Raw genomic sequence first — 13,088 nt, forward strand, 5'->3', positions numbered from 1 at the left:
GGAAGAGCATGTGGCTCCAGCTGAGTAGGCAGCAGAGGCTCAGAAGCAGGCAGGACCTGAATAGATGCTTCTGGAAATTCAGCCATGGATGATCACCTCCACAATTTTATGTCATCATATCCTCATACCACCTAAGACTTGCCATGGGGGATAACTGTGAAAATAATGGAAATAAGCACAAAACATTGCCACCACAGATTTGAGCAGGCAGAAGAAAGAATCAGCTCGAAGACAGGACAATGGAAATTATTGAGTCTGAAGAACAGAAAGAAAAGAGATTGAAGAAAAATGAACAGAGCCTAAGGGAACTGTGGGACACCATCAAGTGGCATATGCATGTGGGAGTCCCAGAAGAGGAAGAGAGATCAAAAGAGGCAGAGAGAATATTTAAGAAATAATGGCTGAAATTTTCCCAAATTTGATGCAAGACATGAATATAAACATCAGAGAAACTCAGCAGGCTCCCAGAAAGATGAACTCAGAGAAACCCACACCAAGACACATTAATCGTCAAACTTTCAAAAGACAAAGACGAAAAGAGAATCTTGAAAGCAGTAAGAGAGAAGTGAATCCTCACATACAATGAATTTCAATAAGATCATTAGCAGGTTTCTCATCAGAATTTGGAGGATACAAGGTACAGGGCAAATACATTCAAAATGCTTAAAGAAAAAACCTGTCAGCTAAGAATCAATCCTGAATTCAGGAAAACTGTGCTTCAAAACTGAGCAAGAAATTAAGACATACAAAACCTGAGGCAGTTCATGACAACTAAATCTGTGCTGCAGGAAGTGCTGAAGGGAGTCCTGCAAGGTGAAATGAAAGGACACTAGAGAGAACCACAAAGCTATATGGAGAAATAAAGACCTCAATAAAGGTAATACATAGGAAAGAATAAAAGCTAGTATTATTGTAACAGCAGTTTGTAACTGCACTTTTTGTTTTTCTACATGATTTAAGAGACTAATATATTTAAAGAAAAAAATTAGTGTAAAAGCCAGTATTACTGTTAACTTTGGTTTGTAGCTCCAAATCTTAGTTTCTACATAATTTGAAAGATTTAAAAGAAATGTTAATTTATGTTTTGGGACATACGATATAAAAAGATGTAATTTTTAGGACATTAACAACTGACAGTGATGGGGATGATGCTGTAAAGGAGGAGAGTTTTTGTACGTTATTGAAGTTTTGTACGTTATTGAAGTTGTAATCCCCATGGTAACCACAAAGAAAATAACTACAATATACAGAAAAGGAAATGAGAAATTTTAAAATTTCACTACAAAAAATTAAAACAAATTAAGACAGTAATGCAGGATATGAAGAACAAAAACTCTAATAAGGCATATAGAAAATAAAAAACACAGTAACAGAAGCAAGTCCCTCCTTATCAGTAATTCCTTTAAATGTAAATTGGCTAAATTTTGTAATCAAAAGACTGAGATTGGGAGAATGAATAGCAACTCATGATCCAACTATACGCTATAAGAGACTCACTTGAGATCCAGAGACACAATTGGGTTTGAATGTGAAAATATGGAAAAAGATATTCCATGCAAATAGTAACCAAAGGAGAGCAGGGGTGACTATACTAATATCAGATAAAATAGACTTTAAATTTAAAAAGATTACAAGAGACAAAGAAGGACATTCTATAATAATAAAATTTCAATACAGTAAGAAGATACAACAGTTATAAACATTTATGCACCTAATGACAGGCTGTCAAAATATATGAAGCAAAACCTGACCAGTTGAAGACAAGTAGTTCTACAGTAATAGTGGGAGACATCAATAACCCACTCACAATAATGGATAGAATAACAGACAGAAGTAAGAAAATAAAAAACAACACAATAAATCAACTAGATCTAACAGACACATGCAGAACACAAACAAAACAACAAAAACAGTGCACATTCTTTTCAAGTGTACATGGGACATTTCTAGGATAGATCATATGTTAGGCCACAAATTAAGTCTCAGTAGATTAAAAGAAATAGATTTCACTCAAAGTATCTTATCTTACCACAATGGGATGAAGTTAGAAATCAGTAACAGAAGGAAAACTGGAACATTTACAAAATTGTGGAAATTAAATAACACACACCTAATCAATGGATCAAAGAAGAAATTACAAGGAAAACTATAAAATACTAGAGACAAATGAAAATGAAAACAGCGGGCTTCCCTGGTGGCACAGTGGTTGAGAGTCCACCTGCCGATGCAGGGGACACAGGTTCGTGCCCCGGTCTGGGAAGATCCCACATGCTGTGGAGTGGCTAGGCCCGTGAGCCATGGCCGCTGAGCCTGCGTGTCCAGAGCCTGTGCTCCGCAACGGGAGAGGCCACAACAGGGAGAGGCCCATGTACTGCAAAAAAAAAAAAAAAAAGAAAATGAAAACAGCATACCAAAACTTATGGGGTACAATGAAAGCAATGCTAAGGGGAAAATTTATAGCTATTAATGCTTACATTAAAAGGCAAGAAAGATCTCAAGTAAACAACCTAACTTTACAACTTAAGGAACTTTAAACTAAACCCAAAGCTAGAGAAGGAAGGAAATAAAGGTTAGAGCAGAGATAAACTAAATAGACAATATAAAAACAACAGAAAATCAATGAAACCAAAAGTTGATGCTTCAGAAAGATCAACACAATTGACAAATCTTTAGCTAGATGGACTAAGAAAAAAAGAAAGGAGACTCAAATTCCTAAAATCAGAATTGAAAATGGGACACAACTACTGATTCTACAGAAATAAAAGGGATTATCAGAGAGTACTATGAACAACTAACTGTATGCCAACAAATTGGATAACCTACATGAAGTGGACAGGTTCCTAAAACACAAAACCTACTTAGTCTAAATCATGAAGAAATAGAAAATTTGAACTAGACCTATAAATAGTAAGAGATTGAATCAGTTATCAAAAATCTCCCAACAAAGAAAATCCCTGGACCTGATAACTTCAGTGATGAATTCTCCCAAACATTTAAAGAAGAATTAATGCCAATTGTTCTAAAATTTTTCCCCAAAATTGAAGAGGGAACACTTCCCAACTCATTCTCTGAGGCCAGTATTGCCCTGATATTGGAGCCAAAGACACTAGAAGAAGACTACAGACTAATATACCTGATGAACATTGATGCAAAATTCCTTAGCAAAATATTAGCAAACAGAATTCGGCAGCATAATAAAAGGATTATACAACATGACACTAAACAGGATTTATTCCTGGAATGCAAGCATGGTTCAACATATAAAACTCAATCATTGGAACTTCTCTGGTGGTCCAGTGGTTGACTCCATGCTGCCAATGCAGGGGGCCCTGGTTCGAACCCTGTTCAGGGAACTAGATCCCACGTGCCTCAACTAAAAGATCCCGCATGCTGCAATGAAGATCCCGAGTGCCACAACCAAGACCTGGCACAACCAAATAAATAAATATTTTAAAAAATTGAAAAGAAAGATTTGGTCTATACCTATAATGGAATATTATGTAGCCTTAAAAAGGAAGGGAATTCTGCAATATGTTATAACATGGGTGAAACATGAGGACATTATGCTACATGAAACAAACCAGTCACAAAAAAGACAAATACTGTATGATTCCACTTATAGGAGGTACTTAGAGTAGTCAAAATCATAAAGATAGAAAGTAGATTGGCAGTTGCCAGGGGCTGGGGGTAGGGGAGAATGGGGGGGGTGTTGTTACAGAGTTTCAATTTTATAAGATAAAAAGAGTTACGGGAATAGATGGTGATAACGGTTGCACAACACTGTGAATCTATTTAATACCACTGAACTTGCCTCTTAAAATTTAAGTCGGTAAATTTTTGTTATACGTATTTTACCACAAGCACACACAAAAGCCCGCAAAACATCACAGTCTTGAGTCTCAGCTGATATACTCTGCCCTCTGCCGAAGGCCGAGGTAAGCCAGCATCAGAGAAGTGTTGAAGCCCTTGAGCCATTGAGCCATTGAGATGGAGCTGGGACTTTTTGTCTTAAGTCAGAAGTGTCACAAGGGAATCCCTTCTGCATCCACCACAGCCATGTGTGTGCTCTCTCTACCCAGGACCAGGCCGCCCTTGGGGAAATGTGGCTGGATTCACCACTCTGCATGAGTGTTCCTGACACACACTTGGTTGACTCACAGAGCACCGCCTCTGTTTCATAAGTGACCTGCTGGGGATTCTTATCCCTGGAAGCATAAATGATTCCCACAGTTATTTTGATTCTCAAGGGATGCAGCTGTCCTGCTCTCCCCGCCCCCTCACCCCAGGTGAACATGACGTCTTGAGAAACCATTTTCTAAAACCCTCCCTAACCTGTTCATCTCCAGCTACAGGCAAACCCCCAAATTTGGAAGAAGTAGTCTTGACATCCCCACAACGAGGAGCAGGAACCTCTGCCTCTGAGGTTATCGAGTTCAGCGACCCCTGCCCGGACGCCCGGGAGAAGCTGCAGGAGATGTGTCGCATTGTGTGAGCACCTTAGTGGTTGGGGGTGTATGGGAGAGGAGGGCACAGCCTGTGTGTGCGTGGAGGGGGATCACGGACGTGTTGGCTACCCAGTGCCCCCAGCCACAGTGACAGGGTGATAGTTGTCCCTCACACACAGGTCCCTAGTCCTTCCACAATCACAGTCATTTTCAGTCCTACTATGACCTTATGAGGAAGGCAGGTTTATTCCCGTTTTACAGATGAGGAAACTGAGGTACCCCAAGCACATGGTAAGGCATTGTCTGAGGTCCCACAGCTCAATGGGCCTGTCCCAGGGCAATGTTCTTTGCCTCCTCACCAGTGAGACCCCTTTGCATGGCTTCTTAAAGTTTACACACCCTTACAGTTAAGAATGTTTATTATTGACATAATTTGTCAGATGTTCTCTTAGAAAAAAAGGAACAGCTCTCAAAACAAAAAACACTGACATGGGTGATTAATGGTATTTATGATTTTGTGTGTCCCACAAGTCCTAGCAAGTGAATCTGCGTTCCTCCAAAGGCCTGGACCATGGGCCATAAAGGATTTCAAACCTAGTTACATCTAAGCATATATGTGTCCTGGGGCTCACAGGCCACTGTCACTGCAGCTGTAGAATATGCGTAGAGGGCAGCCACCCAGTTTGCTCCTTACTGTGACATTCCAGAAGGAAGCTGTCTTCCTTTGTAAGCTCAGGATTGAGAGGTGATCAAAGCCTCCAGCTCTGCCACCCCGTTCCACACGCAGCTCCACTCCATGGGTCCCCACTCCTGTGCAAAAGGTGGAAATCAGGCCAGGGCCAGTCTCAAAGGGGTATGGGGACCTTCCCAGTTCTTCCTAAAAACATTCTGTAAGGATGAGGGGTTGGGGTAGGGACAGATACTTTGGGGACAGGGAAATGGAATGGGAGTCTGGGGAGCTGGGGAGGGGCTGTAGAGAGCCTGGTGAGTGAGAGGCAAGTGGCTAGAAAATATGTTGGTCTCCTTCCCTGCAGAGAAGCCGAAAGGGTCTCGTGGAAAGGGAGGAATATCTTCTACCCATGATCTTACGCAACTACAGGGCAAAGATGCCCCCTCATCTAATGTCTACCCCCAAAGGGGATGCTCAGATCCCAAGCTCCCACCATCTGCACCCTCCAGGTGCTCAGACTTCCACTCCCACCCCTCACCAACCTCCTGCCCATCATCTTCACTTGGACCGGCATTCTCAGGAATGGAAGGCACCCAAGAAGGCCATCAAGTTGCATTACACCTTCTATGATGGGTCGTTCTTCGTTTAGTATCCTTTTATTTGGTGCTTCCCTTTCTCCCCAGCAGCTCAGCCCAGAGAACTCCAGCCTTTGACAAAGCCAGAGTGTTTCCTTTGGCTTTTCATTTGGTCAGAGAAGTCTGGTGACGGGTCCTCTGGGATATTAAGAGTTTGTTCAGGTCAGAGAAGAAGTACCAAGAGTCAAGCCTCAAATTCAGTCCTGATCAACCAGTACGTACTGAACCCAACTATCTGTGATTACGTGTCAGTGCGGGCTGGGGGTGCAGCAGCAGTCCCTGCCTTCGAGGCTCTCCCAGGTGGGAAGAGATTGGAGACACAGAACAATTCATCTCTAGCCGAGAGAAGGTGATAGGAGACCCTCCATCCTGGGGGGGGGGCGGTCTTTGTCCTTCTGTCCCAGGCTCAATGGGTGAGTACTGTGGTTCTTGCGTACTTTGCCCCCAAGATCCATGTATTTGGAGTCTAACCCGCACTGCACATACCCCACCTGGCACATGCTCGGGTTGATCTGCAGCTGAGGTCTGGCGGTATTCATGAGAATGTGGGCAGCTGGGTCCCAACCTTGGGGTGTGTGAGTGGCACAAGGGGACACATTTTCTCGTTGAGAATCTGGTGAAAGCTATAGACCCTCTTCCCAGAAATATGAACTGATACACATGCATGTAAAACATTTCCTGTGATTGCAGGGGGTCTGCAGACCTTCAAAGCTTGTCCATGCACCAAGAACCCTAGACTGAGGAAAACTAAGATTTCTAACATGCAGGGTAAAGGCTGAGAGTTATGCATATTTTAGCATGAATGGCGTCAGGTTGCTTTCTTCATTCACAGATGTTTATCGAGTATTATATGCAATGATTAATGGAATGGAGTGAATGTACCACTTTACCTTAGAGGGAGGTGGCTCTCTGAGCCGTCTCAACAGGCGGCTCGGCAGGCCTTTCTGGCCATGGCCCCCCTCGCTTCCTTTGGCCTCCTCTCCACTGACTGGGAATTCAGAATTGCAGTGCCTGTCAAAGGAGTCCTATGGTTTCTCTGACCATAAATGAGTGCATTCATTACCCTCTGCTCAGCCCTGCTTCCAGGGCACCTTGTGCATTGAACTCAGCACACACCTTCCCAGGCAGCTGCTGCTCACGGGGGGCATGGGGCTCCCTCTCCCCCCTTTTCTTCCTCAACACTGCATTGAATGGGACCATCACCCTGAACTCGTGAAGCTGTGTCCGTGAATTAGGTTGCTATTGGCAGGACCAGAGAGGGGTGGACAAGTGTAGATCAGGGGATCAAGGTACTGCAGACCAGCCTGCTGGGATCCATGTTCCCTTCCCTGCCACAGAATCCCAAGGACCCCCTGCTGGGACCACCCGAGACCTCAGGCCATCGATGCTGGTGCGCTTGACTCAGACCCCAGTGATCTTGGTCATTAATGTATTTCTGCTGTGGGAGTCCCAAGAGGCCTGGATTCTAGGCCCAGTTCTTCTTGGTGACCCTGCATAAGCCATTCCATCTCTCTGGGCCTCACTTCTCTCCATTATAAGGTGAGAAAGTTGGACCCAGTGATCTTGAAGGACAGCATCTGCGTTACTGTGATCAAATGGCCAAAACACACGTGCAGGTGTTGGATCCCTCTGGATTAGAGAAAATGTTTGGGAGACACTTCCCTCCCTCATGGGTTCCACAGAACCCTGGACTTGGCAGCTAATTCTGTCTTCACGGAGACTGCTGGGCAAAACTTTCAGGTAGAAGTGATGTGTCTGCCCTTGGATTGCCAAAAAGCTCCAAGCCCCAGTGGGTTTGCACTGGTCAGTGTCAGACCCCAGAACCATCCCCGGCATCGCTTTCATTTGGGCTGTCAGCATCTCCTTGGACCTCTCTCCTCAATGGCTGAGTCTCCTGTCAAACTTCCCTCAAGCCCTTTTTTCATACAAAGATACAACTCACCACATTAAAAACAAACCATAATCACCATGTGCCCAGTACTGTGCTAAGTGCTGTTCCTTTAGGGATTTGTTGAGCACTCAGAACTGCTGTGTGAGGTGCACATTTTTTTTAATATGTAAAATGCACATAACATTTACCATTTTAAGCATTTTGAAGTGTACAATTCAGTGGCATTCATAGTGTTGTACAACCATCACGACTATCTAGTTTCCAGCACTTTTTCATCACCTCAGAAGGAAACCCTGTACCTAATAAGCAGTCACTCCCCATTTCCCCTCCCCCACAGTCCCTGGCAACTGCTCATCTCCTTTCTGTCTCTATGCATTTCCCTATTCCAGACACTGCATATAAATGGAGTCACACAGTATGCGGTCTTTTTATCTGGCTTCTTTCACTTAGCATAATGTTTTCAAGGTTCTTCCATGTTGTAGTATGCATCAGTTCTCCCAGTTCCCCGACCAGGGATTGAACCCCAGCCCTTGGCAGTGGAAGCACAGAGTCCTAACCACTGGACCTCCAGGGAATTCCCTCCTTTTGTTTTTTTGATTGGGGTGAAATTCACATGACATAAAATCAGTCCTTTTAATGTGTACAATTTAGTGGCATTTAGCACATTCACAGTGTTGTGCAACCAACTCCTCTATTGAGTTCACCCCAAAAGAAAATCCTATACCCATTAATTGGTCACTCCTCATTTCTGCCTACCCCCAGGGGCAACCACCAATCTGTTTTTTTGTCTCTATGGATTTGCCTATTCTGCACATCTCATATAAATGGAATCTTACAGTATGTGGCCTTTTATGCCTGGCTTCCTTCACTTAATGTTTTCAAGATTCATACATGTTGTAGCATGTGTCAGAATTTCCTTCCTTTTCGTGGCTGACTAATATTCTATTGAATGGATATACCACTTTTTAAAATCCATTCTTTCATTTATGGACATTAGATTGCTCCCACCATTTGGCTAGTATGAATAATGCTGCTATGAACATTCTTGGAGAAGCTTTTATTTGCACACTGTTTTCATTTCTTTTCGGTCTATACCTAGGAGTGGAATTACTGGGTCATATGATAATTCTATATTTAACTTATTAACTTATTATGAAAACATTCAGAATGTTTTCCAAAGTGGCTGCACCATTTTACATTCCCACAGCAATGTGTGAGGGTTTCAATTTCTCCACATCCTTGACTATACTTGATATTTTCCAATTTTTAATTTCCAGCCATTCTAGTGGGTGTGAAGTGATACCTTGTCATGGTTTTGACTTGCATTTCCCTACTAACTAATGATTAGGAGCATTTTCATGTGCCTTCTTTGTATAATCTTCTTTGTAGAAATGTGTATTCAAGTCCTTTGCCAATTTTTTGATTAAGTTGTGAGTTCTTTTTATATTGTGGATACTAGACCCTTATCAGATATATAATTTACATATATTTTTCCTGTACTGTGAGGTGTCTTTTCATACTCTTGATAGCATCCTTTGATATACAAAAGATTTAAATTTTGATGAAGTCCAGTTTTTCTATATTTTTGGATTTTATATCTAAGAAACTATTCCTTATTCCTCTGTTTTCTTCTAAGAGCTTTATAGTTATAGCTCTTAGGTCTAGATCTCTGGTCCATTTTTCAGTTGATCTTTGCATATAGTATGAGTAAGGGTCCAACTTCATTCTTTTGCATGTGGTTCCCAAGTGTCCTAGCACTATTTGTTGAAGAGACTATTCTTTCCCTCATTGAATGGTCTTGTCGCCCTTGTTGAAAATCAATTGACCATAGATATATGGGCTTATTTTTGGACTCTTAATTCTGTTCTGTTGATATATATGTCTATTATGCCAGTACCACACTGTTTTATTATCACTTTGTAGTAAGTGTTGAAATCAATAAGTGTGGGTCCTTCATCTTTATTCTTTTCTTCAAGATTATTTTGGTTATTTGGGTACCCTTGCAATTCTGTACGAGTTTTAGGATCAAGTTTTCCATTGCTGCAAAAAAGATTGATGGGATTGTTAGGGATTGCATTGTATTGGGTTGGCCAAAAAGACCCTAAGATGTTACAGAAAAACCCAAACAAACTTTTCGTCCAGCCCAATATCTGTAGATCACTGTGGGGAGCATTGCCATTAACAATATTAATTCTTCCAATCCATGAACACCGGGAACAAATGATCTGAAATGCTATATGAGCAACAACTACAATAGAAAAGTAATAAACAAAAGGAAATGATACCATTTACAATAACATCAAAAAGGATAAAATACTTTGGAATAAATTTAACCAAGGAGGTGTAAAACTCGTACACTGAAAACTACAAAATATTGCTGAAGTAGAGAGGACTGAAATGAATGGAAAGACATCCCATGTTCATGAAGGACAACTTATTTCTTTGTGTTGGTGTTGTATCCTGCAACTTTGCTTTGCATGTTTCTAGAAATTGGTCCTTTTCAACTAGGTTACCTAACTGGTAGAGGTACAGATCTTCATATAATTCTCTTATGATCTTTTTTCATTTCTGTAAGGTCAGTAGTAATGTCTCCACTTTCATTTCTGATTTTAGGAATTTGAGTCTTCCTTTTTTTTTCCCCCTCAGTCAGTGTAGCTAAAGTTTTGTTAATTTTACAGATCGTTTCAAAGAACCAGTTTCGGGTTTTGCCAGTTCTCTCTATTGTTTTTTCTGTTCTCTGTTTTGTTTTTCTTTTCTCTAATCTTTATTATTTCCTTCCTCTGCTAGCTTTAGTTTTACTTTACTGTTCTTTTTATAGTTCATTATGGTAGAAGGTTGGGTTATTGAATTGAGATCTTTCTTCTCCTTTAATATGAATATTTAAAAAATTTTATTAGTGTGTAGTTGATTTACAATGTTGTTAGTTTCTGCTGTACAGCAAAGTGAATCACTTATACATATATCCACTCATAGTTTTTTAAATTTTTTATCTTTTTATCTTTTTTTAAATTGAAGTATCGTTGATTTACTATATCCACTCTTTTTCAGATTCTTTTCCCATACAGGTCATTACAGAGTATTGAGAAGAATTCCCTGTGCTATACAGTAGGTTCTTATTAGTTATCTATTTTTTATACAGTAGTGTGTATATGTCAATCCCAATCTCCCAGTTTGTCCCTCCCCCCCCTTTTCCCCCCTAGTAACATAAGTTTGTTTTCTACATCTGTGACTCTATTTCTATTCTGTAAATAAGTTCATTTGTACCATTTTTTTAGATTCCACATATAAGTGATATCATAAGATATTTGTCTTTCTCTGACTGACTTACTTCACTCAGTATGACAATCTCTAGACTGTATAAACAAATGAAATAATGCCATTTGCAGCAACATGGATTGGGCCTAGAGACTGTCATAATGTGAATATTTATAGCTGTAAATTTCTCTCTGAGTACTGCTTTCACCTGATCCCATAAGTTTTGGTATTTTGTGTTTTTGTTTTCATTTATCTTAAAGTATTTTCTGATTTCCCTTGTGATTTATTCTCTATCCATTAGTTGTTTAAAAGTGTGTGCTTAATTTCCACTGTCTGTGAATTTTCTAAATTTCCTTCTGCCAGTGATTTCTAGTTTCATTCTGTTGTCAGAGAATATACTCTTTATGGTTCCAGTTTTTTGAAATTTATTGAGACTTGTTTTGTGGCCTAACATACTGTGTAAACCAGAGAACAATCCTTGTGAACTTGAGAAGAACGTGTATTCTCCTGTTGTCAGGTGGAATGTTCTGTATATGCCTGGTAGCTCTAGTTGGTTTATACTATTGTTCAAGTCCTCTGATTTTCTGTCTAGTTTTTCTAGCCATTGTTGAAAGTAAGGTAGTGAAGTCTCTTTTATTGTAGAACTATTTCTTCCTCTAATTCTGTGCATTTTTGCTTTATATATTTTAGGGCTCTGTTGTTAGGTGTTTATATGTCTATAGTTGTTATATCTTCTTGAGGTATTGGCCCTTTTCTCAATACATAATGTCTTTCTTTGTCTCTTGTAAAAATTTTTACTAAAGTCTATTTTGTCTGATATCAATACAGCCACCTTTCTTTTGGTTACTATTTGCATGGAATATCCTTTTCCATCATTTCACTTTCAACCTAGTTGTGTCTTAGCATCTAAAGTGAGTCTCTTGTAGATAGCATATATAGAGTAATATATTTTGTTTTGTTTTTATCCATTTGGCAGATCTCTGCCTTTGGAGAGTTTAATCCATTTATATTTAAAGTAATTGATGATATGGGAGGACTGAATTCTGCCATTTTGCTGTTTGTTTTCTTTCTTTTTCATGGAAAGGCATTTTATTTTTATGTATGTATGTACGTATGGGGGCTGCATTGGGTCTTTGTTGCTGTGCACGGGCTTTCTCTAGTTGTGGCAAGTGGGGGCTACTCTTTGTTGTGGTGCATGGGCTTCTTATTATGGTGGCTTCTCTTATTGTGGAGCACAGGCTCTACGCACAAGGGCTTCAGTAGTTGTGGCCCATGGGCTCAGTAGTTGTGGCTCGCGGGCTCTCGAGCACAGGCTCAGCAGTTGTGGCACATGGGCTTAGTTGCTCCGTGGTGTGTGGGATCTTCCCGGACCAGGGATCAAACCTGTGTCCACTGCATTGGCAGGTGGATTCTTAACCACTGCGCCACCAGGGTAGTCCCAAGGCATTTTATTTTAAATACAGCAGTGTGTACATGTCAATCCCAAACTCCCAATCTATCCCTCCTCCCACCCTTCTCCCCAGTAACCATAAGTTCCTTCTTTAAGTCTGTGAGTCTATTTCTGTTTTGTAAATAAGTTCATTTCTTTCATTTTTTCTTCTTGGATACAGCATATAAGTGATATCATATGATATTTGTCTTTCCCTGTCCTACTTATTTCACTTGGTATGATAATCTCTAGGTCCATCCATGTTGCTGCAAATGACATCATTTCATTCTTTTTAATGGCTGAGTAATATTCCATTGTATATATGTACCACATCTTTATCCATTCATCTGTCAGTGGACATTTAGGTCACTTCCATGTCTTGGCTATTGTAAACAGTGCTGCAATGAACAATTGGGGTGTGTTTATCCTTTCGAACCATGTTTTTCTCTGGGTATATGTTGAAGAGTGGGATTGCTGGATTATATGGTAGCTCTCTGATTTCCTTTTCTCCACACTTTCTAGTTATTTTCTTATTGGTTTCCCTGGTATAATGGGTTGAATAATGTCTAACAAAAATTTATGTTTACCTGGAACCTCAGGATATGACCATATTTAGAAATAGGGTCTTTGCAGATATAATTATTAAGATGCAGTTATATTGGATTAGAATGAGCCCTAATCCACTGATGTCCTTATAAGAAGAGAAAACAGACACACAGAGAGGGAAGAACACCACGTGATGACTGAGATAGACGTTAGAATG

The 13,088-nt window shown here is 40.5% G+C and overlaps 1 protein-coding gene across 1 annotated transcript in view; it reads left to right on the plus strand.

Annotated features, from left to right (window-relative positions):
- Positions 1–13,088, plus strand: part of FAM194C (family with sequence similarity 149 member C) — a 44,974-nt gene that overhangs the window by 15,682 nt on the left and 16,204 nt on the right. The window contains 3 exon segments of the mRNA XM_027093853.1: positions 4,374–4,488; positions 5,480–5,523; positions 5,526–5,763. Coding sequence (XP_026949654.1) covers positions 4,374–4,488; positions 5,480–5,523; positions 5,526–5,763 — 397 coding nt within the window.

This window comes from Aethalodelphis obliquidens, unplaced genomic scaffold (genome assembly GCF_003676395.1).
Source record: "Aethalodelphis obliquidens isolate GAN/ISIS:26980383/991018 unplaced genomic scaffold, ASM367639v1 scaffold86, whole genome shotgun sequence".
Classification (NCBI taxonomy): Eukaryota; Metazoa; Chordata; class Mammalia; order Artiodactyla; family Delphinidae; genus Aethalodelphis; species Aethalodelphis obliquidens.